Source organism: Nelusetta ayraudi, unplaced genomic scaffold, assembly GCF_046127955.1.
Source record: "Nelusetta ayraudi isolate G7.1 ecotype Tasmania unplaced genomic scaffold, CSIRO-AGI_Nayr_v1 ptg000011l, whole genome shotgun sequence".
In the NCBI taxonomy this organism is placed as follows: domain Eukaryota; kingdom Metazoa; phylum Chordata; class Actinopteri; order Tetraodontiformes; family Monacanthidae; genus Nelusetta; species Nelusetta ayraudi.
Genome location: NW_027466061.1, coordinates 12,379,409 through 12,403,610, shown reverse-complemented (window position 1 = coordinate 12,403,610; position 24,202 = coordinate 12,379,409). Strand labels below are relative to the sequence as shown.

The following is a 24,202-nucleotide window of genomic DNA, read 5'->3' as shown; positions in this document are numbered from 1 at the left end:
TACGGTTGGGGTTGGAGATAGGTATCTTTTTACAGATGTTTGGAAAATGTTGAGATTTTGCACACTTCTCCACCTTTTCGTGCTAAACTGTCATAGAACATAGAACATCATCTGAGTGAGGTTTTTTGGGGGACTGATCTGGAACTTTTAATTTTTTGGCCTCAGGAAAAAACAACAACAACAACGTATATAGTATGACTTTTTTGTTTGTTTTGTTTTGTTTTGATGATTTTCAGACATGTCAGGATTTTGTACACTATCATGCAGCTCATGCTCAAAGTACCATATATATGTCATCTGAGTGAGTTTCAAGCTGATCTGGAACTTTTACAATAAACACATAAGTACAAAAAAATCTTGGCTATGTTCACAATTATCAGCCAACTTATTAAAGCCTCCTCACTTAAAATCAATATTGCAATTTTTAGGTCAACTTGAGAGACAGATTTGTCAAATCTCTGTTTTTGTTGGGTAACCTGCAGCTGTGATGAGCCCCCTGTCCCAGCAGTCATACATCACCAGTGACCAAATGTTTTACTTTTCAGAAGCCCACATGCCACACATCTCATAAAGAGAAGAGAGTAAGAATGGAAGACCGACTTTATTCTTGGCTTTTATTTTTGTCACAACAGCATCTCCTGGATTGACAGAACCGGCGTGACTATTGGCTGCCACCCTCACAATTGAACAATAAGGCTTGAAAAAAAAAAATCATACAAAGGTAATTAATGTGTTTCAATGCAGCAGAAGGCCGAAAACAATCTTACAAGTGTTGAATGAATCTACAAGTTCCTTAGCAGTGAAGAGACGATGCGCTCTCAAATTACACTTTAATAATACTTTTAATAACCACTGTTAATTTATATCACTTGGAAAAAGAAACTTAATAACTCTAAATGGAATGAATGTCTTCTATCTGCTAAAATCTGCTAAAATGTATCCCAGATTTGAAGCAGTCATTCAGTTTTACACATGAAGACGGCTCTCTAATGAAGGACCTTATCACAACTCTGCTGTTCACACTTGATCTGTGGTGTCAGACCTAATGTCAGAATGCAGTTTGTCCATGCCTTACACAAATACAAACAGTACTAACAAACTACTTTATGGGCTGGCTGCAATGGCTCTGTGCATTAGTTCACACATCGTTTCGTGCTGTAGTGCACACAGCTCTACAGGCCTGTTCACTATGCAGTTCTTCTGTAGATTTTTGTAGGCAGGTCTGTGAGAAAAAGTATACTTTATTTTGTATTTTAATAAGTATGCATTGAACACACTGCACCTTTAACTGTTTGCATGTGCTCGCTCAGCTGTGATCATGTTAAAATATAGCTAAAATAAAAAAAAGGCCCCTTGTTCACAAACTGCATTTTTGTTTTTTGTTCAAAGAAACACACGCACACACACACACGCGCGCACACACACGCACACGCACACGCACACACACACACACACACACACACACACACACACACACGACAACCTACAAGCACCAGAAAATGTGTTGCACTGTGAAGCACTTTCCTAAAAGTCGGGTGATTGCAGTGAGTGTTACCTTTAAAAGCCACAAAAAAAAGCGTTACCACTAGAACAGATGCGTGCTGCAACCATCAGCAGCTGCAGACCAGACTCAGAGGAACCTTCCCGTGAGCCAAAGTGGTCTCTGCTGTCATCCCTCGTCCTTCTGTCCTCTCTCATCTGAGTTGTCACAGGCTTTCGCTGTTTCTCCTACTTGTCGATGAGTTTAACCAGACTCTGGCGCAGGTCGTTGAGGTCAAAGATCTTGATGTCTAGAATTTCGATGGCCCTCTGGATCTCAGAGTCCATGCGGTCACGATCCTCCAGGGAGTTGTTCAAGTTCTGCTCTGAGTTCTGGATGCGGCGCTCCAGCTCTGAATTGCGCATCTCCGTCTCCTGCAGAGGAGCAAGAGCAACGAATCAAAACAACAACGTGCTGTATTGTGCAAAAGTCACAACACTTTATAGCAGCAGTGAGGGTTTATTTGTCAATGCATGCGTTCAACCTTTACTTCTGTTTATTTCTCCTCCTTTCACAAAGTGTGCGCAAGAACACACAGCCCTTACACACAGGGGCGCTGTAAACAAGGGGCTAAATATGTTGTTTTCTACACATCTGTAGAATTGTTTTAACAACTACTCACAGAAAACCTGAGACCTTTCAAGGCAACAATGCAAGGAAGCCTCTCTGTCGTAGCTGTCTAGCGTCCTACCCGTAATCTGTGGATGGCCTCGTCCCTCTCGTGCTCCATCTGGTGATACTCTGCTTTCTTGCTTTGCAAAATGTGGATTTCCTAAAAAACGTACATATAAATAAACAAATAAAGGAGGCACGTTGGACTCTCTACATTGTTTCTAAACACCAGCGAGAGAATAAAACTGCTATCCGCCTATGACTGCTGCTGCTAAGGAGCACCAACCTCATCTTTGGCCTTCAGCAGGGCTTCCAGCTCCTCCAGGGACTGGGACAGCTCATCCTTCAGCAGGTCACTGGGGCCGTGGCCTCCGTGAGCCTCCAACTCCGCCACCTGTCAACGCAAAAAGACTTGAAATCAACTCAAAGTTCCCACAGATTGTTACTTTTCATCCTGCACTCCAGTGGAGCAACCTGGGATTGAGAATTATTCATTCTTAAAAAAAGACCCTGTAGGTCCTCAGAAAACAGAATGTTTAGCCCTCAGCTTTAGCCTCCTGCCAACAGACATCTGCCTATTGCAAATTGTCCCTCTGTAACACCACAAAGGGGAGATTTCTACTATATTCAGTGTTTTAGAACACACTTTCTGTAAAGCAGAGAGAGGACAGGATGTGAAGGCAATACTTTTTTCCCCTTGTACTTTTACAAGTGTAAGAAACTGGGCTGTATGACACTTAAACTTAGATTATCCACTGAGGAGATCATTTAACTTGGTCTGTCACTTTACAGGCTACACCACACTTAGACTGCAATGCACAAGGTAAAACTGCTTCCTAAACAACTTGAACCTCATTGTCAAGTAAGAAGGTTTGAAAACACTGTTACTTTGTAATGTCCGAAGCTCTGACTGAGTCAGGGAAAAAGAAAATCAAGGTCACCTCTAAAAGTGGCCATGCATCTGGTGGAGACAGGTCAGATTATTTTAAATCGAGATGAGGAGGAAGGGAGGTGCGGAGGAGAAAGCCAGAAAAACGAGCGGGTGCCAGCAGCTCCCTCTGGTGATTTTTCAGGATCTTTTTTCCTTCTAAGTGGGACAGTGAAAGTAGGATATCGCTGTCCTACAAACCCCTCTCCCTCTCACACAACCCCAGAGACATGGGCCATTTTCAGCCACCTGGCTCCCCCTTTTGTCAAAACGAGCCAACCGACAACCTCGGACCAAAAAGAAGACGCAGGAGATTCACAGCGGTTGGAATTAACAAGCCGATGTGGATCAAGTGCGTCTAATTAGCGGCTGAGAGGCAGTGAATCAAAAGAGAGGGATCGATGCTGTGTACGCCGCTTCTAATGGAATGGGATAAAGGCATTGAAGCACTGAGAGGTTTGCAATCAGTGATCCAGAGTCCAGGCTGATCCCAGAGGAACCATGTAGTGGCAGTGCTGGAACACCTCCCACTGATGAGCGGCTCCACTGGAAGCAGAGCAGGAACTGCAGCGTGGAACCTGCCTGAGGCTCTGCACACTTTGACTGAGGTGCCTCGTGGGGAAACACAACCCTGGCCACCGATTCAACAAACACTGGATTAAACCTGCATATTCATTATGTCAGAAGGCGCTGGTGGTCCGTGACAAACCCGACTCACTTTTACATCCAACTCAACCAATCAGCTCCACTCCTGCAGGTCACCACCCAGTTGTCAATGACTTGACTTGACTGGATTTGATTCACGAGGCGACGTGACCAGATCTATTCCACTGAGTCTGGCTCACCTGCTCTCTCAGTCTCTCCGTCTCCTCCTGATAGGCTGCCAGCTGTTTCTTCCACTGCTCCACGTTAGCGTTAGCCTCGTGCAGGGCGGCCACCAGCTTGGAGTTGCTGTCCTGTAGAGTGAAGAGCTCCGCCTCCAGGTTCAGCTCGCAGATGGAGCTGAGAGAGATGCAAAACCAATAGAGGGGAGAAAAAAAAGATTAGGCATCTAAATTTCTATTAAATGCAGAAGGCTCTGGAAACTCATGCAAACCAGCCTGCAGGATGCGTAACCTGCTCCCGGTTACGAGTCTACAGTTGATATTCTGGCTAAACTCTCACACATTTAGTCAGAAACCATTTAACGGAGAAAAACAGATACCCGACGCGAGGCCGTTCAACGACAGCCGCTCGCCGTGGAGGCTGTTCAGGAGCGGCTCTCTGTTACAGTAATTACACTGTAGAGTATAAAAGCATAGTGGGTGGATCAAAGAGGTGAAGATGAGGAGCATGTTAGAACGACTCATCCGATCTGGTGTATGAGTCAGCACCTTAGTAAGAGCCACTCCTGCTCCTCAACAGAGGCAGAATGCGTAGCTTTTGCAGCATCTAATGGCAGTAAATGGACAAAGATATTGAAATGCAATGTTTTGTTGGTAGTTATGTAAAGGCAGCAAAAAAAATATGGATGACTTCATTTGCAAACATTAAGAATTTACAGAAAGAGCAGGGAACTTGGAAAGTGGCCGTACTGTACCACCGCTTTAACAGCTGCTCACAAAGTAGATCTGCTGACAGCTGGTACAAAGACATGAAGTTTCTGCAGAGGAGCTCATTGAGGTTCTGACTGCAAATTTTCAGTTTAACGTTAACGTGATGTTACCATGCGATAAAAATACTGGGATTGTTTTACATTTTCTTTACTGAAGATGCTGCCAAATACAACACCTGGACTCTTTAAGCTTAATGAGACGAGTGCCAGCCTTCATTTTCGTGTCGTGAGTTTTTTTCTTTTGTTTTTTAAACGTGTGTGAAGCAGTTACCCCTCTGACAGCATCTTCTTGATGCGCTCCTTCTCCGCGGAGAGGGTGATGTCGGCGCTCTGGCTGCGGAACAGCTTGTCCTCGGGTCCGTTCACACACATCACCGGCGGAGACTGGAGTTCATCCGAGAGGTCCTGGGGAACACATCAGTAAATGGACTCCACAAAATCACACACACACACACACACACACACGGCATCACAACAGCGGAGCCAGAGAGGTAGAAGTTGTGTTCTGCGTCTTGTCTAACACGTGGCGAAGACACACAGAGTGAAGCTGCAGCCTGACATCTTAAATGGACTTGTGAGCAGATGAGATAAATCCATGAAACATTGTATATTATTTGAATATTTCATTTTTAGTCACATATAAGGTGAAAGAAACCTTTTTTCATAAAAAAGAATACATACAGAGTGCATGGAATATTAGGTTTCAGCACAAGTGTATCTGATTTGCTGTTGAACAACCTGGTTTACTTCTTAACATCATACCAGAAACAAACACTTTAGCTTTTTCCCATATAAAAAGCATCTAACGTTTACTTATTTTCTTACGGATTCAAAAGTTAAAGGCCATTTTGCGTCTCATCCAAAATCCGAAGCTGCTGGTTTCAAGGTGAATTTGATATTAGTGCGCAGACAAACAGCTCACGACTCCGCTCACACCAAGCAACGGCACACTCACCTGAGAGAACTAGGGAGGGGGAGGGGGAGGGGGGAGGTTGTCCGCCAGGTGGGTCAAACAGACAGAGAAACATGTTGTCATCACAGAGCTTAGTGTTTTAGAACACTGCAGCGTGAGTTAGCGGGTTAGATTTTAGCGCACGCGGCCGGCGGTTCTCGCGGCCCCTCGGACGAGATCGATCATGCGACGCCGGGCCAGAGGCCTCAGGACGGAGCGCTGCAGGGAAACGGGCTGGTTCTGCGTGGCCGAGCAGATTTAAGCGATTGGTAATTGTTCCCAATTGATCAGGAGAGGCCTCGGGCTGCCTACATCTCCAGCATTAGCGCGACGGTGCCGGAGGATTGTGGGTAGGAGATGCAGCAGCCACCCATGCTGGGGCCTCTGAGATAATTTTACCGCCGTCCTAGTTTTCTCTGACTTCCCGTGGAGACGTGTGACCCAGCTCGTCGTTCTTCTGCTGTCTTTTGTTTATTTTTCTCTCTCCATGCCACCTTTAATCACAGCAGCTTCACCTCGTGCGTCCGCCTCAGGCCACCTCTCCACTCTCTCTCAGAACTAATCAGATGCGTGTGATATGTTTCACACATCCTTTTCATGAGTGCGTCTGGCAAGGAGCCAAAGAAAGTGATGTCCTTCTTAGCTGAACGTGTCAAACCGGACCGTTGACATCAAGAATTCAGTGTCCTGCTTTGCTCCTCGTCGAAGAAGGAAAATATTTGTCCAGATCCAATAAAACTGGCCACACTTAAGCGCTACCACTAAACCCTAGCATTAGCTCCGCCCCTCTCGACTCAGAGAACACTGATTGGTCTGGTCATATGATGACTCTTCTGACAGGAGGTTGTCAGGGCAGATCTCAAGTCAGACCTCCAGGTATCTTTTGACTCCACCTCTGTTGTGATCATTATGATGAGCGCTACAGGTCCATCAAATCCAGAAGCTCCAGACTCACAAACTATTCTTCTACATGCCATAACTGCATTAAATAAACACTAACATGTCGCCCTCTTGCACATACACTGTACTTTGAATTGTTGCATTTTAAATTATTGTATTTTACTGCATACTTTATTATTATTTTTTGTCCCCAGTAGATTTGCCCTCTGAATTTTGTTGTTCTGAAAAGTACAACGAGAATAAAGGCTTTCAATTCAAATCAATTCAATTCACTCTCACTCCTGCCTGCAGCGCTCAGCTCTCCTTCCACGCTGACACATAGAGCTCACCTGTGGGGCGGCGATGGTGAGCGCCGAGTTGGCCAGCTCTTTATCCTGAGACTTCTCCCGGGCCAGACGAGCAGCATCCTTCACCTCCTTAAACTTCTCGGAGAACTGTTTCATGGGATGAGGACAAATAAGAAAGGAAAAAAGGTAAGAGGTAAGAACGCAGAACAAATAAACCCCGCCGCAGCCGCCGCCGCCAGGAGGTCCAACCTGATGCAGCTGCTGCTCCGTAGCAAAGCCGAGGCCGTACACGGTGTTTGCCCTGCTGTCTGCCCACTGGCCAAACTTCTGGGATGTCTTGGTAAATGTCATGCTGGGCGTGACAGTGCAGTTGATGATTGCCTGAACATGCGAAGACAACAGCGGTGGAGAATCCATGTCAAATGAAACAAACAACAGGAGGAAGTCTTTGTTTCAGTTAAAATTGATTCCTCTTTCTTCCCAGTTTAGTTGAATTTCTACAATTAAACAGGTTATTAATTCTTTATTTATTCCAATTGCTAAACTCCTGCTGTTTCAACAAAACTCTGAACGTGTTTGTTTGCAATATTCCCCCTTCTAACTCAGTCTGTAAAAAAAATATCTTTGACAAAAACAAAGATCTGTGCAGGAAAGCCCCTCCACCCCCGCCCACACACACACACAAATTGGAGTGACGTCCACCGTTTGGAGACAGAAACACAGCACGTCCACTCTCTGACAAGTGACCAAATGCTGCCTCTTTCCCTCGTAAGCATGCGGAGGGGGGCGGTGGAGAAATATTAGAGCGGATCTATTTAAACCTTCTTACGTCATCTGCAGCATCACAATAATGGAAATGATTTGAAATCCCCAAATTGTGGGCCAGCAGCAGCTTAAACAGGCGCTTTTCATTCATGTGTTTTATCCCATCCTGCCTTCCCTCTTCCCTTTCCCCAAAAAATAAATACCAAAAACGATTACATAAACTCTGCCGTTTGAATTTCTGTGTCAACGTGTTTGACATAACATGTTGGACGATGGCGGCAGAGTGGATTATTGTGCAGCCGCACATCAGTGGTGGCAGGATTGGGCCGCTGGCCGGCCAACAGCCTGCTGGGAGGCAGGAATGTGGGTCAGACCAGAGGTGTTAAGAAGAGATAAGACGGACCAACACCCACCCAACCCCCAACTCTCATCAGCGTGACGGCCACTGCGGGCTGCTGCTCAATGCGGTCTGGGTCCACTGACACACTGGCTGCCCCACCTACTCAACCACTGACCCCTTGCGCTCTAGGTGGGCTCTACAGCTTCTCCTCAGTGGCCCCCTCACCTTGGTCCCGCCCACGCTGATGATGCGGTAGACGTTACGGTTGGCGTCGTAGAAGAAGGACACGCTGACAGCATGCTTGCTGGCCGGGATCCAGTTCCTCTTGGTGGTGGGGTCTATCTGGAAGACGTGCGCCCTGGTGCTGAAGATGGGCTGCTCCCTGGTGGCGAGAACACAGAGCGGGCCACCATGGGATGATGAGCACACATGATGTTGAAAGAGAAAAGCTGACAGCTGTGCCAGGTCATTGATAACATTTCCCCCTGAGACCACCTTGTTTTTGTCCTCTTCCAAACATGTACAAGGGCTAAATATGCTCTTTTTGGTGGGTTTTTTTGGTGATTTTTGATAATCATGCAAGCCTGCCTCACTGGGTGACAATTATACTAGAAAATGGATCTTACGTAGACCTTTAAAGAGAGAAAAAACTTGTTATAAAGTCAGTTTTAAGCATTTGGTTTCATCTTTATGACGCAGCTCTTTCATGGACTCCTTCTCTTTGCTTGAAAAATGAATTTCACCACTGCATCTATCTGTGTCTCTGCCAGCCAGAGACAGTTGTTCCAATCGTCTTTGGACTTTTAAACACATTCCCCTTTCACAAAAACACACAACGCTGTGACTCAGTAGGGAAACGGTTGTGCTTGCAACAACTGTCCTGGGTGTAAAGCCAGCGCAAGGGAGGAGTAATGAAAGAAAAACCCAAAAACCTAAAATTGCTGCTTATCACAACTCTCTCTTGTTTTTTTTTTTCTGAAGGTGCTTAAAGAAATGTTGCAAACATTCTCAAACGTTACAGGAACTGGACTTCTGTGCATTGCTGCAAATGGTAGTGGATGTTCCCATCAGAACTGCAGTATTTTGGCCAGTCATTGCACATTTATATCTGTCCTCATTAGTGACACCAATACCTAGCAAAGTTCCCCATACGTGTGTGTGTGTGTGTGTGTGTGTGTGTGTGTGTGTGTGTGTGTGTGTGTTTCTCACATTAGATCAGTTTACTCAAAGGGAATTGCACACACAACTGTGTTTGATGGGCTTCAGGTTTAAAGATGCTGTGACCTTTCCGAGGTCGAGATGCTGCAGGCTGATGACAACAAGTGATAATTCTCCTTCTCATCTCACACTAATCCTCCCTGTTGTCAAAAGATCTCCTGCAACACACTAAACTGAGGTCTGACTGGGAGCGCGTGCGCACACACACACACACACACACACACACACACACACACACACACACACACACACACACACACACACACACACACACAGGGCTTGGGTTTTATTGCGCTGTTTAAATTCTACAATTACAGCATGATGGAATTTGGAGCCGTGGAATTAACCCACAGAAAGCACAGAAAAAAGCAGCAAGGAGACATTTTGAGATGCTCTGTGGCTTACGTGTGTCTGTGTGCCTGCCTGCACTTCTTAAACTGGTCACTTCTCAGGGATGCTGAGCAACTCAACCTTCATCCTCAGCAGATGGATGTGGCCGGCGGGGACTTAATGGTCGTGTTTGAGCGCAACGTAACAAAGCCTGGATGGAGGTCACTCCTGCTGCCATCTGACAGCAGCATCCACACAAGCTGCTTTACTGGCTTTATATCCCCCTACCCGCCACATCTCATTTATCCAAAATCATCACAAACAGATGGGTAAAACGTCAGAAAGAGTCGTGACTGCATTCAATAGAGGCCAAGTGCGTCAAGCTTGAATATAGATTTGAATCTACGTAAGGAGAAACTAGTTTTTCATCAAAACGTTTTTCCCTTCTAATTCCAGGCATTAGTCACTGCATTCATTAAATGTGACCACAAGCAGTCATTTTAATTGAACAATCAAATGGAGCTAAATCATCATATTACAATTCCATTGCGCTCAATTGTGTTTAAAACAAAAAACAACATTTTTACTTTGTGTCTACAACTTCAAATATTCTTATTCTTGTAGTATTTAAACATTTTGGAGGGGGGGGGGGAACAGGTTTTGATGTTCAGAATTTCACACTAAATTAAATTTAAACTGGAGTCATCCAGAACAGCGCTGCGCGGTGAATTCTTACCTTTCTCTGTGGTGAGGAAACATCTTTAGAAGGTGACAGAGGCTCCTTCTCTGGAGGGTCGATCGAAGAAGAGGCAGTTCATTATTTTTTTGCCTTTCAATAAACCTCTGCGACGTTAAACTCCCTCACAACTCACTCGCTCACTCACTCACCCCGCATGGGGGTAAACCAGCGGGCGGTGTGACAGGAACGCGTCGCCGAGGCTGCTGTGCTCCCCGCGGCTCCCTCCGTCAGTCCCGGGCGGCCAGATGCCTCTAATCCCCCGGGGTGGTGCTGGAGGTGTCGGCGGCGGGGCTGTCGGGTTGCTGTCTCGCTCTGTCCCGGACAGCGGTGCCCGCTAGGCGAGTCACAGCCGAGCGGAGTCGCTGACCTCGCTGACACAAGAGACCGCGGTGTGTGTCTCCATCCCTCCCCTCCCCCCCCCGGAACAACAGCCTCACTGCCCGGCTTCTCTGACCGTCAGCGGCGATCAGCCCTCTCTCCGCTCCGAATCCAAGCGGGCAGTCGAGGCTCCGCGGCCGCTGTCCCACCTGCTGGCTCTGCCGGTGGCGCGCTCCAGCTGCACGGGGACGCTGTAGGGTCTGCTGGGAAAGTGTGTCAAGGCAGATGCAGCCAATGAGCCTGCATGGATGCTTCAGTGCAAACTGGATCTTATAGGGCTGCGAGCCGCTGCCAGTTTGAGGGCTTAATGAAATATTGTCCCGACGGAAATGTCATGACCCAGAAAGGCTTCTACACAGTCATTCTACATCCAGGACTTTCAGCTGCAGGGCAACGCTTGACCTGACAAGGGTGGGTTTTGGGAAGACCGATGCGCTGCGCGGACCCTCAACGCGTCATTGGTCAAATGAAACAACTGACAGAGCCAAGTTAAAGGAGCAAAAAGAAGCAAAGTTTATTTCTTTTGTTTCCAAGTTCAGTAACAGGAGACTCTTTCTGAGTACATGAATTCATAGCTACAATATCTTTGAGGTCAGAGGAAAGAAAAATACACAACAGAGTGCATCTAAAAAGCCTTTTTAAGTCTTGTTGTAAACCAGCAATCCTGTGATGTTTACATTGTCACAGGAAACATGGTGAGGACAGAACATAGCTCAACAGAGTTGCTGTCTACCAATAAAATACATGTTGTAAGGACTCAATAGGTTATGGGTATGATTTTTTTAGAATAAAATTAATGTGTAACATCAACACAAGCAACTAGGCTTTAAACCGACAGGGAAAATACAATAAAATATAAATATTTTAAAAAGTAGAGACATCCTACTCTTGTAGATAATTAGACAGGGTCAACATTCAATTTAAATAAACAACAACAATATTTTCTTTAAGGGCAGCCAGAGCTGGTCCTCATCCTAGCAGGAACAGTGTGCAATTCATGAGCACAGCCATTGTGCACTGGAGACTTCTTCAGATTCTTCCCCCCACTCTGTCTTCATTCTCATGAGGCAGTCTGAATGCATTTCTTTAACTGGACTGATCCATGCCAGTGGACAAAGCATCAGGTCCAAGGTGGTGGAGTCAGAACATGTGCATCATGCAATTAAATAACATTAAAATCAAACGTGGTTAGTTTTAGCTTTAACAAAAGAGGATACACTGAGAATGAGAACTTCACTAGTGTTCACATGAGGCATATTATATCTTTAGCACGACACAAACACACACACCACTATGTATATTTATAGAGAATTAATAATCTTGAACTAATAATCCTCTCGTTGCTCTACTAATATTTTCAGCGCTGTCGTGGCTTAACAGCAAACAGACAGTAAAGCAAGGGAACACAAAGCAAGTTTAGAATCAGCTTCCGCCCCAAAAACAAATGTATAACGTCTTTATGTCAAATTTCTAAAAAGGGCACCGACGACACAGAGCCTTTCACTCAGTGATCGGTGAGCATTTCTAAATGAAAGACAGACCGTCACCACAATCTGACGTGGTGAATTCATTCAAGGTTCCGTTTGATGCAGTTTGCAGCGAGTCGTCACGGTGGTTCACACATGCAAACTGAAGCTACAGGCATCTCTAGCGAAATGGGGCTCTTACGGCAGAACGACAACATACTTTTATATGCTCAATTGTTAGATTTCTCTTTGCGGCGGGCTCTTTGGGAATCACTGCTCTCGTCACTTGACTTATTGGAAGCAATTAGCTATATTGGCTGAGGAAGAGCTCAGCATGCTAGCTTTAAGGGGCTGCAGGGCTTCGGCAGAACGTGGCTCAGCAAGATGCTGCCTTTGCTGTTCACTTTCACTTAAAAGATGCCTGGATGAACAAAAACAAGGTTGTCTCTCCGTTTTAGATGTTTCGAGCAGACCTTGACGCCGATCCGGAGACAAAGATGTTTTTTGTCTTTCACGTTGGGATGCTTTCAAGAGCCAACAACCACCTGTAGTGCTCGGTGGACCACCTTGAGAAAAGACCAGTCCTGTCAGAAAGGCCGACTGCACCAGCAAACATCACCTGTGGAAACCTCAAAGAAAACAGCCTGCTTTTAGAAAACTTTCTAACTCAAAGCTGGGAAAAAAAGTGAGTGATCTGTGGGTGTGTAGTCCTCAGATTTCACTGGAGCTCTTTTGAGGCGCGACGCCGTGGCGCTCGTCAAGTCCGCCTGAATATCCACACAATGTTCATTTCCCCCCACACACCTCCTCCGCCCTGTGCCGATTCGCGGTCTCAAACGCAGGGCCTCGATTCGAGCTTTGAGTTTAGAAAAGTTGCCTTTATCAACTGCTTCAACAGCTGTGTCCGCTCTCTTCCTTGTTCCACCTCCCTCCAAGTCACAGAAGAAGTCCTGTCGAGTCGACCTGGAGGACGCTTTCTCCGTGAGACGCGTCTCCTCCGTCTACTCTCAGCCTTCGGAGCAAGATTCCCAACCACCAGGGGGCTCCAGGGGCACGACGAGGGGACGAGATGACACGGTCGCCCCTTTGCAGCCACCTTTCCAAAGAACCTTCAGAACCGCCTGCCCGCCCTCCTCGACCCGGTGAAGGTCCGGCCTCTTTCCCTGCGCCGCGCCGACAGCGACAGCACTCCTCCCTCGGCCACACCTTTGCCCGTGAGCAGCGGTGCGTTCCCTCTCTCGGTCCGGTCGTGTCTTGCTCGCCTCTCGTCCAGCTCTTCTCCCACACTCCTGTGATTGGTTGGTCTCTCGCGGTCCCTCTCCTGTTACTTTCACACAGTGGTGCTTCGGTTGTAGCAGTGGAAAACAGGTATCCATGTTTGTTCTTTTTTGTTTTTACCCAGATTAAAATACCGATGAACTAAGCTTCACGCAGGCCTAGCTCCTTTACAGCAACCTGGGACAGACACACATTCTGTCAGTGACGTGACGGATGAACTCTCTCCATACACACGCGACTACATTTGCTCCTGTGATACTTACAGTCTAGTACTGGGACAGTCCAGTCACACCGTGTTGGTAGGCCCGCTCCCCCTGGTAGGTGGAGTCTTGGGACAAAGCGATATCAATCTGGGACTTGAACTCATCGCCAAGGTAACTGTCCTGAAATTGAACACACGCAAAACACCTTTAAATGTACCAACTTTGCAGTAACAAATGCTGTATGAACCAGGCTGCTTCTGTCTTAACGATCCAGTGGGTCAAATTTTCAAGGAAGCCTGCCTGGCAGCGTGTGTCATATTTAGGCCACTGTCAGGCAGGCTTCATTAAATATGGGGCTCCCTCAAAAATGGCGGCGCAAGATGGCAGCGAAATAGGAGTAAGAAACAAACTTGAGCGCTCTCTCTCTCTCTCTCTCTAGAATGTCCCCACACAGTTTTCAGCAAGTGTCCAAATGGGGTCTGGCTCAGTTCAGACTGGGCCACATCATTGACCCATCTGACAGGTTGCTGTAGCAACAACTTCGGAGCGGAGGCATCGTCCAGTGTGTGTAGTGTGTGACATCATATAACTGTGACAGCGGCACTACATGCATGCCCTGGAGCTTGGCTTGAATGGAGCTACAGTATCTCTTCCCCACACACTGATGAGCCAATGAGTTTGCTCCTCTGTCCAGCCAGCTGTTTTCCACTTCTATGTCTGCTACATTACGTCACAGCTCCGCACCTGGAATGGTGCCCTCTGAGACTGAGACGCATCTGTCCTAATGCAATATGAAACTACCTCCCGAAGGCGGATTTCATGTGATTTGTGACTGTTCAGACTACAAAAGAGCCGTCCGGTCTCAATCTGGATGGGCTGAAGATTGAAATTTGGCTGGCAGTCTGAATGCAGCTTAAGGGTTCTTATATAAGGAAAACCAAATTACTTTTATTGTACTGCGAGTATACACTTTTATCAATGTATTTATAGGCAGTATGTTAAGCAAATTTGACACACTGGACCTTGAAGTGTGTGACGGTCCGGTGAACCCACCTGAGAGAGTTCAGCCTGGGAGAGGCCGGGCTGGCTCATCTGTGACGGCTGGCTCATGTAGCCCTGCGTCAGGGGGCCCTGAGAGAAGGGCTGGGAGCCCAGGTCCTGGCTGACCTGGCTGCCGCTCATGTGATGGCCGCGCTCCGCTCCGTGGTGGTTCCCCATGCTGCCGCGGTTCCGCTGGCGGCCACCTCGAGCGCCGCCGCCTCCTGCTCCTGCTCCGCTGCCAGACTTGCCTTTCATTCGTTCGCCGCGGCCTGAGGGAGGAACTACGAGTAGTCAGATGAAGGTTTCCCAGCCACGTACCACAAGATACTCCCCACTCACCTGATGTGGGCCCGTTGACCTGCCCCATGTAGCCTGGCGGAGGTATGGGGGGCATCACGAGGTTGAAGGGTATGGGGATGTTCATGGATGTCATGGGACTGGGGCCGGCTCCAATCATACCGATCTGGTCGTGGGTCTGGAAATACATGTTGGACGAACGGCCTGTGGAGGAATTAAATGGTGTTGCCTTTACTCATTCACCACCGTTTTCACCGTATCAATAACAAAAATGAAAAAAATCTTATTTATACATTTTTTGCTTTGCTTTTTGCTACATTTTCTAGAAATTGTGCGACACAAAGAAGAAAAAAAACACAGACTAGTGTCGTGGCACTGCAACTTTTTGATGGTGGGCCGGATTACGTCCTTAATAAGTAAGGTTGTCCCTACATATTACAGCTAAAGTGAGAAAAAACAATTCAGTTTCCCTACCGTTGTTGCTTCGGTCATAGACGGAGCCAGGGATGAGGGCTTCCCTGGCATCGTACATGGCCGTGCTCATGAATCGGCCTCCCTGAAGGCCACAATGATAAGAAACCACTGTTGTCGCAAATCATTCCACTGCTTTTCAAAGCTTTTGATCTGCATGTGCACACTTGACTGGCAAACTCACGGGGTTGATGGTGTTGACGAGCTTGCGGGGCTTGCTGAACTGCATGAGACTCTCCCGCAGGTTGTTGAGGGGCCCCTCCACCAGAACCTTCTGCTCCTTGTAGTAGTTCAGCAGGTGGTTCCACAGAGGCTGCTTGGAGAGGGCTTTGGGGTTGCCCACAATGATCACACCGTACCTGCGGGACAAGAGTGCACAGCGTCCAGGGTCTATCAGGAAAGAAACACCACTGCTACTGAGGAACGTGTTTTAATTTCACCGGGCAAAGTCTCACCTGGCTCTGGTGAGCGCCACATTGAGACGGCGGGGGTCGTTGAGGAAGCCAATGCCCTGGTGCTCGTTGGCCCTCACGCACGACAGGATGATGAAGTCCTTCTCTCGGCCTTGGAAGGCGTCCACGCTGGCTATTTCCACCTCCTTTACAAAGACAGAGAAACAGAAAGCAGTGTGGAAAATTAGTGCTTTAATAAAAGACGTTCATAATTCTGAAAGAAGAAAAAAAAAAACTTTTACTCATCATGTAACAGATGTGCGGGTGTACCTGGTAAAGTTTGGTGTGGAGGGAGCCGCTGAACTGCATGTACTGCACCAGGTAGGACCTCTGGCCCTCGTAGGGAGTGATGATGCCGATCTGATCGGGTTTGGCTCCAGCCTTCAGCAGCCTGGTGGTTATTTTCTCTACATTGGCTGCCTCAGTCCTGAGGTGAAAAAGGATTGAATTGCAGTAAAACTTTCAATGATCTCTCAGGTAAGAAACATACATGGCAGAACTTGGAAACATTAATTTTGAAAAGAGAAAGTAGAGACCTGTTGAGATAAGAAGTTCCAGAGCTGGCAATTTCCTCTTGGCCTTGGGTAACATAGAAGAACATGGGTTTGTCAAGCTGTGGCCACTGGAAGTCGAAGCCTTTCTTCACTCGGTCCGCTGGAAAAAGGAGGAAATGGTTCGAGGATCTTTGAGTGGATGGAAACAAGGAAAGAAAGCACTTTTGCAACGACAGGATTATTTTTTTTCCCCATTCGGGTTGAGGTATCATCTCACCAGCAGTCACTCCGTTCTGCAGAGAGCCCTCGTAGAAGATGTTGGAGGGGAAGGCGCTGAGGGCGGGGTGCATGCGGTACTGGACCTGCAGACGGATTGGCCTGATTCCCAAAACCACCAGGCGCTCAAACAGAGACTGAGAAAGTCCTGCTTTGGCCGCCTTCTTGCACATGACCACAGGGCCCAGCTGACAGTGGTCACCCACCAGGATCAACTGCAGGAAGGAATAGACAGACGAAAGCACAGAGTTTTTACACTACTGACAAGTGACTCCAGCAGATGCGTTGGATGAAGTGGCGCTCCCACCTGCTTGGTGCCCAGCACGACAGGGACCATGCACTCCGGCTCAGTGGCCTGGGTGCTCTCGTCGATGAGGATGGATCGGAACTGCATCTTGGCCAGACGAGGGTCTCCCGCCCCAACGCAGGTGCAGCAGATCACGTCGGCATTCTGGCACAAACAATTAAGCAGTCGTGAGACGATTGGTGCTGAGGCAAACCTAATCTCCAGCTGACACCGTCTCAAACAGAGTTGGAGTTGAGCTCCAACAGAAGCGCTCACCATCAGCAGCTCCCTCTCTGCCGTGCGTCTCAGGGCTCGGTATCGCTTCTCGTCTGAAGACGACAGCTCTCCGGTCTCATCCTTCAGTTGCTGAAGCTTCTGGAGTTCAGGCATGCTGCAGGACCAAATGTTTCTGCTCAGTTACTAATTCCACCAAATATCGCTGCACTAAGTTATTTTTCAAAAACATTCTGACTGCTTAACCGCTGGAGTTCATTGCCACCTGACCCACCGCATGCTCCAGGTGTTGTTACCTGTCCATGTTGCGGGTCTGGTTGTGCAGAGCAAGGAAGGACACGGGTGAGTCGATGGCCTCCCTGCTCTTGGCACACAGCCTCACAACCTTCAGGCCCGTCTGGTGAATCTTCTCTGTGAGCTGGTCCACGGCGATGTTACTTGGAGCACATACAAGAACTGGCCTGCAGGGGACAAGAGTTTAATAGCAACACCCACGACCCTCAGCTTATGGATGGGTCAGGCTTAACTCAACTCAACTTTAGTTATAAAGCACTTTTAAATACAACCACAGCTGACACAAAGTGCTGTACATAATAACACAAAACAGTAGAACAAGCCAGCAATAAAAAGAAAAAGCAATAAAACAAATGCAGTCTCATGCTGGGTCAAAAGCCAAGGAATAAAAGTGAGCTACATAAACGTGTTTTGATATACGTCAACCTTTTTTAACGCCACCTACCCGCTGCCTTGTCTGGCGAGGTGGTAAACGATGGTTGCAGAGGTCACAGTCTTTCCCGTCCCCGGGGGTCCCTGGATCAGACTCAAAGGGCGCTGCAACACAGTCTTCACAGCATACACCTGCGCCACAACAGACAACACTGGGGTGAGCTTTCAGGGAGAGATTGGCACAGCTTCTAGAACCTTCACCAGCAGGTTTCACTGTAGAAGGGTTGGCTGTGATGAGCGTAGCAACTCCGCTCTCTTCACCTGCGAGTGGTTGAGATCCGGCAGGCCCTGGGCGGTGAAGCGCTTGGGCAGCTGACACTTGATGACCACGTCTTCCACCTCGTGGCCCAGCAGCTTGTGGTAAATGTAGCCAGACACAGACGTCTCGTCCACGGCGAATGTCTTCAGGGCGCTTTGCATCCTGGGAGACAGCAGGAATAATGGGGGAGGGATTGAAGCTGGATGTGCCAAAGTCTCATCCCGCTGAAAAGAAAATCCACCCTGACTCCCTGAAATCAGGAGCAATCAGGACACAAGCTGGAGTATAGAGACATATTTCCTTTAACATGGGGATACGTGTAATAACAGTAATACCTTAAACTCTCTAACATTTACCCTACTGGCCTTGATAAACCCTTTGGCAGACTTTGCAGTGTATAACCATAAACATATTTCATTCACTGACCGAGAAACTGGGAGAGATTTTAGCATGAATAGGAGTGACTGGTTTTGAGGCACTAAAAAGGGTTGAGCATTGCAGCAAAGGACAAAATGACTGTGGCTTTATATGCAATACCTGTCGAAGGAAGTCGACTTCCACACAAAGTCCACCTGAAAGTTGTGTGGGATCTCCACCGGGGCTCCAGCGCTGCTTCTCAGCTCAATGGCAATCTCATCACCATAGTCTGACACAGTGGGTTAAGGACGACTTTAAAGTAAGGCACCGTGTACTGGGGTCATCATCATATCTGTGATGACTACAATGTTCTGTCAAAAAATGTTATATCATAAAAGCTAACATTCTATTGTAGTTTTACGCAGAAACACGGTTCTGAACCAGTGTCTGTTTGATGAAAACTCAGCTGAATTAAGATGCAGCATTAACAGACAAGACGAGATTGCAGATGTTATTGTAGTTCTCCAAAGTGGCCACTAGAGGTTATCAACAGCTAATTTCATTTAAAGCTTATTTGCATCAGTGAAGGTCACATAACAAAAACGTAACTAGAACTTTGAAAAATAAATAGCACTGTTAACACATGCATCACAGAGTATATGTGAGTGGCCATGAAGCTGTCAGGATACTGTCAGGGACTTTGATGACGTGTCCGATGCCTTTCCATGGGGCAGCCAGGTCTCCTTTATATCTCAGGCAAATTTCATCCCCCTGCATGAGTCGCATGTCTGGAGGACAGAACACACGACAGACACCTCGGTAAGGCTTGGCATCAGAGAATGCAAGCACAAGAGGTACCAGGAGAGTGATTTCAAATTAACAGTAGAGTGATATCTTGTAACGTCTTTGCGATGTCACATTTTTGAAATTTGGCCCTTATTTTGAAGGGGTTGCATACTATCATTTCACTCACAAAGATGATAAACTCAAAATGGACAAATACCTGAGTCTGTTTTTGGAAGAGTGAAATAAGCAATCCTCTTTTTATTCAGACCCAAGTCCCATCTGACTGTTATGTTGTCTTGAGTCTGGAGACAAAGAATTAAACAAAATAACAATAATCAGTGAGGTGTACACCAAAGAATCTCTACACCATACAACTGTAGCGAATATTAAAATGATTAACTGATAAACATCATTTTTTTAAAGGCTCAAAAAATGGTTGTATTTGTTTCACATTTAAAATGAATCAATATGTACAGTAGATAAGAGCAGGTTGCTAAAACTTACCTGAGACTCTTTGAGTTTCTTGTCATAGTCAGCCTCCAGCTTCACCAGGGGACCAAAGATGTTCTGGTACTGATAGGCATCCTCGTAGCGCAACAGCACGTGCTGGGGCTCCTCGTCCACACCGGGCTTCTCCAGGTCCTCCAGGGTCGCAGACGGGTTTTCCTGCCATGAGGAGAAGCACAGGCTGAGTATTAAACAACAGATACTTCTCTCAAATCTAATTGATATGGCACAATAGAGACGCTACATTGCTTTCATGTATGGTAAAAGTAAACCTTTTGGTAAAACCCACACTGTGATTCAGTGCTAAACTGTATAATCATGTGTTGTGGAGCCTCAACAGACACCTAGCGCTGATCACGTCGGCTCCACAAGGTCCAGATCATGTTTTTACAGAAAGGAAAAGTTACTTCTCCCAGGTTCAAAGATACAGTTCATATCGTCCTAACTGGACTTCCACTTGATACTTGTGGGTTTGCTGGAAAATCATCCAACATGTATCACCTTCCACAGCTCCTCCAGCTTGTTGATCTGCTGGGCGGCTATCTGCCGAGCCCGGAGCTGCTCCTGCTCTGACGGGATTTTCACCAGCCAAGACAGGAAGCAGCGGTCCTGGATGAGAGGCTGCCACTGGGAGCTGTCCCAGTTGATGTCCTTCAGGCTGCTCTGGCTGGCACATGGCTGTCTGCGTTGCAACCAAAACAAAGGTTTTTTTTTTTTTTTTCAAACCTCCACACAGAGGTACCGGTAGCTTAACTAGTTTACCACACTGTTACCTGCACAATAGCACCACGACTGAGTCGGCTTTAGCAGGGATGAAGCCCAGGAGGAAAACGTTGCGACAGCCACAGTTGTAACACTCCAGCACAGTTTCCCCCAGGGGGCCGTCTTTGTGCAGGGTCACCTCCTTGGACTTTGCACGCACCAGGTGGTTCACAATGTGACTACAAGTGAAGCGAATGTCAATTAATGCAGCAGCGGGACAAACAGGTGGAGAGTGCAGTCCTGTGTGAGGTGTGGTTTTGTTTGCACTGCTGATACATTATATACAAACACTCAACAATAGCACACACACATTCACATTCGGGTTTAATGTGATCTCAAATAATGAGACCGTGGGATTAAAACACACACACGCACACGGCTAAAACCAACAGGGGGGTTTGGTTTCGTTCATCGACAAGGTCGTTCAAACGATTTTTTTGCAGAAATCTCTCAAGTATCAAAGAACTTGAAAGATTGAAAAAAAAAAAAAAAAAGATCAACACTGTCCCTTTAATACAATCATTACGCAACAGTCGCTTATTATTAACTGTCACAAGTGCAGAGCTTAGAGTGCTATGCTTTCAAACCTGTACTACTGTTGTGTGTGGATTTTCTTTAGCCAAGTACACAACACCAGCAAAGAGCAAACAACTGTAATGATGTACATTACCTGCCGGATGTGTTTCCACGGCCGTTGCAGAACCACTTCTTGCTGGTGTTGCAGTAGACCACACAGGCAGGATCATGAATACCACAGTAGCTGAAAAAGAAATGAGTTACATCATAATAGTGCCTCCATGGCAGATCCAATACATCACGGGATCAAATAAGATAAATGATCTTACTGCAGACTGGCACACAATGACACATTTAATCACCAAAGAAAAGCTTATTGATTACACTGCTTGATAAATGATGTCTCACACTCTTTCACTCTCACAGCCTTTCAAATAAAAACCCAATAGCTGCAGAAATTCAAAAGCCCTTCGGTCTGGCATTTTCCTGCATAATTAAAAAGCAGATATTGGTAGGACATCTTTTTTAAAGAAACTGTTTGTCGCAGGACTGGTGAATCATAAGGGCCCAGAGGAATAAACCCAAAGCGAGGATGACTATAATACATCCTTCCATTTTCAATCCCCGCTTCTTCCTGAGCTCAGGGTCACGGGGGTCTGCTGGAGCCCATCCCAGCTGTCATAGGGCGAAGGCAGGGTGACACCCTGGACAATCACCAGTGGAAAATATCTGCTTGACTGTTTGTGTATGTATGTATATATGCATGCATGCATGCATGCATGCATATATACACACATATATATATATATATATTTATTTATATGTGTGTGTGTGTGTGTGTGTGTGTGTGTGTGTGTGTGTGTGTGTGTGTGTGTGTGTGTATATCCACAGGTCCAAGTTGAGTATAAACAAACAGGCTCCATGGTGAACTTCCATCAGATCAAAACAACAAGGCAGAATGAAAACAATGAACCTACTGATGAGGACACGTGACTTTGCCCACTCACTGTCAACACCGCCTCTTTCATGTGTGGCGGCTTACCTGCATGCGTGCACAGGAAGATCCTTGGTGTAGTAAGTGTCTTCCTCATCTTCCTCAAAGTTCAGCTCTGCCAGGAGCTGGCTGGCCTTCACTACCGGGTCGTCTCCGTTCTGCAACAAACCGTCAGGGCCATTTACCTGCGGTGGGGACAGTCCCGGGAAAACAGAATTACGAAACGACCACAGAACACGTTCAATCGACACGCCACATTCAAACGCTTGCCGTGCCTCACAACACAACTTCGTTGGATGCATGGAGAAGTTAGCAGCAGCTGGGGAACAGTTAGGACCTCTGGGTGGCTTTTATCGCCAAATGGGCACCTTGGGATTTTCTTTTCAACAGCCCCCGATGTCCTGGGACTGAATATTGAAGGGGCAAAAAATCCTGCTCTGACATGTCAGCTGTGTCGGCACGTTAGCCGTTTGACAGGCGATGCGGCTCGCAGTAGAAAGCTAAGGGCTGTTACCTAGCACGCTAGCTAATTAGCAGGGAGAGAGCGTGCTGAGAGCGATGGGACAGAGTGGCATCGTGCTAAAGCGACGCTACTGGCTAAAGGCTAGCTTAGCTCCAGTCCGTGTCTTCCCCTGACAGTCCCCGAAGCAAACGCGCATTGACAGCGATGTACGGCGAACCGCAGCGCTCACCTGGTTGTCTAGCTGGCTCTGTGTCTGGCCCTGGGTCTGGCTCGGCAGGGTGAAGTCGGTGAAGTCGTACTCGGAGCCCTGCGTGTCTGCTCCCAGCAGCTCGGTTTCCTCGGTGTCGAGGAACGTTAGAGTCTGCGAGCTCGGCCCGTACGCCTCGACACTCATGTTGTCGCCTTCCTGCGGTCGGCTACTCGGACGTCCTCGAACGAATTGGTGACACGGGAGCCGTACCCCGACAAGGGAGCCGAGCAACGGTGGAAGGCTATCGCAGAGGGAAGCGAGAAGGAACGGCAAAGGCTGGTGTTGTGAGACTGGGGGAAGCGAGCGCCTCGGCTACGGCTGCGTTCCGTTTGGCTTCTCCCCCCGCTCGTTTCCTCTCCTTGTCCACTAGCGCTCGTCTCCTACAGGGAGTCACCTAGCCGCGGCGAGGAAAGGAAAGGAGACAGCGGGGCATGCAGAAACATGCACAGACTGGAATCAGAGTCACATGCGGGTGCCACAAGGCTGAATAGTGAACGCAAGGTGAACTCAAGTGCCCTCCCAGTCAAGAATCATCAAAAGATCAACACATGAAGGAAGCATTTATCTGCCTGTGTGCAGATTTATTTTTTCCACGTTTCTCCTCTTTTCATTCATTGTAGCAACAGTGCTCAGTTATGGCCAAATAAGAGCCAAAGGCTAATCCTGTCATCTGGAAAGCTCTCAAAGAGGTTCAAATAGAAGTGGTAAACAGAAGTCACGTGGCACGAGAATAGACTGTGTGAAATAATCTGCAACACGTCAATAAATCTGCAAATGTAAATAACAGCGGTGCATGGCGACATTTCTATTGGCTGGAAGAAACAAAACAACAGACTTTCTGAGTCAGTTTTTCACACTTGCTGCACTCAATAGAGTTTCCGTGCATCAACATGACTGCTCTCTGTCACATCTGTTGCACATTAAATGCATATCCAGCCCTGCACTCGCACTTAGGCTATATTATAAATACATTACACCCTGTTGGACACGCTTTGCGCTTTGATAATTTGCTTTTCGAACAGACTGGTTCTGATCATTTTCGGAGAAATCCAGGTCCTTTTCTTGACGCGGCTTCAATCAGACGTGAGACACATGTTTCTGATGTACCAGAATCTTTGTGACCCTACAGTTAGTTCAGAACAAGTTCAGCAGGTCTGTACAACAACGTGCAACACCCAGTGCAGTTGTTACTCACCCACGTTTCCAAGGAATCCGACAGTGAACAAAAGTTGGAGGAGTCTCTCTAAACAAAGAGAGGATTTTTCTCAGACAGATTCAGACAGGTTAAGATTTTCCTGTCATGTGCAAAACCCCTCTTCTGCTATTAAAGAAAACATAAATCTCAAGAGATGTTGTTTCTCATGTGTATATAAAAAAAATTATCATTACGTTCTACACATTTGATTTACATCACTGCTTTGTAAGACCTATTCAGATGTAACTTGGACTACGACAATTCCGTCACTTTAATCTATGACTCAGGAAAAAAGCACCATGTTCT

At 47.0% G+C, this 24,202-nt stretch overlaps 2 protein-coding genes across 8 annotated transcripts; both read right to left on the bottom strand.

Annotated features, from left to right (window-relative positions):
- Positions 1 to 600: 600 nt before the first annotated feature.
- LOC142885001 (homer protein homolog 3-like) lies at positions 601 to 10,856 on the bottom strand. Of its 4 annotated transcripts, none has more exons than XM_076021066.1 (10): positions 10,339 to 10,854; positions 10,203 to 10,252; positions 8,144 to 8,300; positions 7,063 to 7,194; positions 6,856 to 6,960; positions 4,946 to 5,079; positions 3,926 to 4,082; positions 2,439 to 2,546; positions 2,232 to 2,312; positions 601 to 1,914 (listed from the first exon to the last, which is right to left on the bottom strand). In XM_076021066.1, exons 2-10 carry the CDS (start codon positions 10,223 to 10,225, stop codon positions 1,729 to 1,731), a joined length of 1,083 nt encoding a protein of 360 aa, XP_075877181.1. In that variant the 5' UTR covers positions 10,226 to 10,252; positions 10,339 to 10,854; the 3' UTR covers positions 601 to 1,728. The 4 variants fall into 4 exon arrangements, 3 of the variants coding, with proteins under 3 accessions (XP_075877181.1, XP_075877182.1, XP_075877183.1); XM_076021067.1 differs by having other exon boundaries at positions 10,355 to 10,854; XR_012926233.1 differs by having other exon boundaries at positions 1,792 to 1,914; positions 2,163 to 2,312; positions 10,203 to 10,856.
- Positions 10,857 to 11,116: 260 nt separating this feature from the next.
- On the bottom strand, positions 11,117 to 24,042 carry LOC142884999 (regulator of nonsense transcripts 1-like). Of its 4 annotated transcripts, none has more exons than XM_076021063.1 (25): positions 23,897 to 24,042; positions 22,681 to 23,095; positions 22,037 to 22,146; positions 21,149 to 21,238; positions 20,490 to 20,657; positions 20,218 to 20,398; positions 19,714 to 19,875; positions 19,427 to 19,511; positions 19,113 to 19,211; positions 18,604 to 18,712; positions 18,069 to 18,228; positions 17,821 to 17,939; positions 17,378 to 17,542; positions 17,124 to 17,238; positions 16,869 to 17,012; positions 16,563 to 16,776; positions 16,328 to 16,445; positions 16,062 to 16,218; positions 15,795 to 15,937; positions 15,524 to 15,698; positions 15,343 to 15,424; positions 14,911 to 15,072; positions 14,584 to 14,852; positions 13,591 to 13,710; positions 11,117 to 13,504 (listed from the first exon to the last, which is right to left on the bottom strand). In XM_076021063.1, exons 2-24 carry the CDS (start codon positions 22,843 to 22,845, stop codon positions 13,594 to 13,596), a joined length of 3,309 nt encoding a protein of 1,102 aa, XP_075877178.1. In that variant the 5' UTR covers positions 22,846 to 23,095; positions 23,897 to 24,042; the 3' UTR covers positions 11,117 to 13,504; positions 13,591 to 13,593. The 4 variants fall into 4 exon arrangements, with proteins under 4 accessions (XP_075877178.1, XP_075877175.1, XP_075877177.1 ...); XM_076021060.1 differs by having other exon boundaries at positions 22,037 to 22,173; positions 23,897 to 24,041; XM_076021062.1 differs by having other exon boundaries at positions 14,584 to 14,840; positions 22,037 to 22,173; positions 23,897 to 24,041.
- Between the last annotated feature and the right edge of the window lie 160 nt (positions 24,043 to 24,202).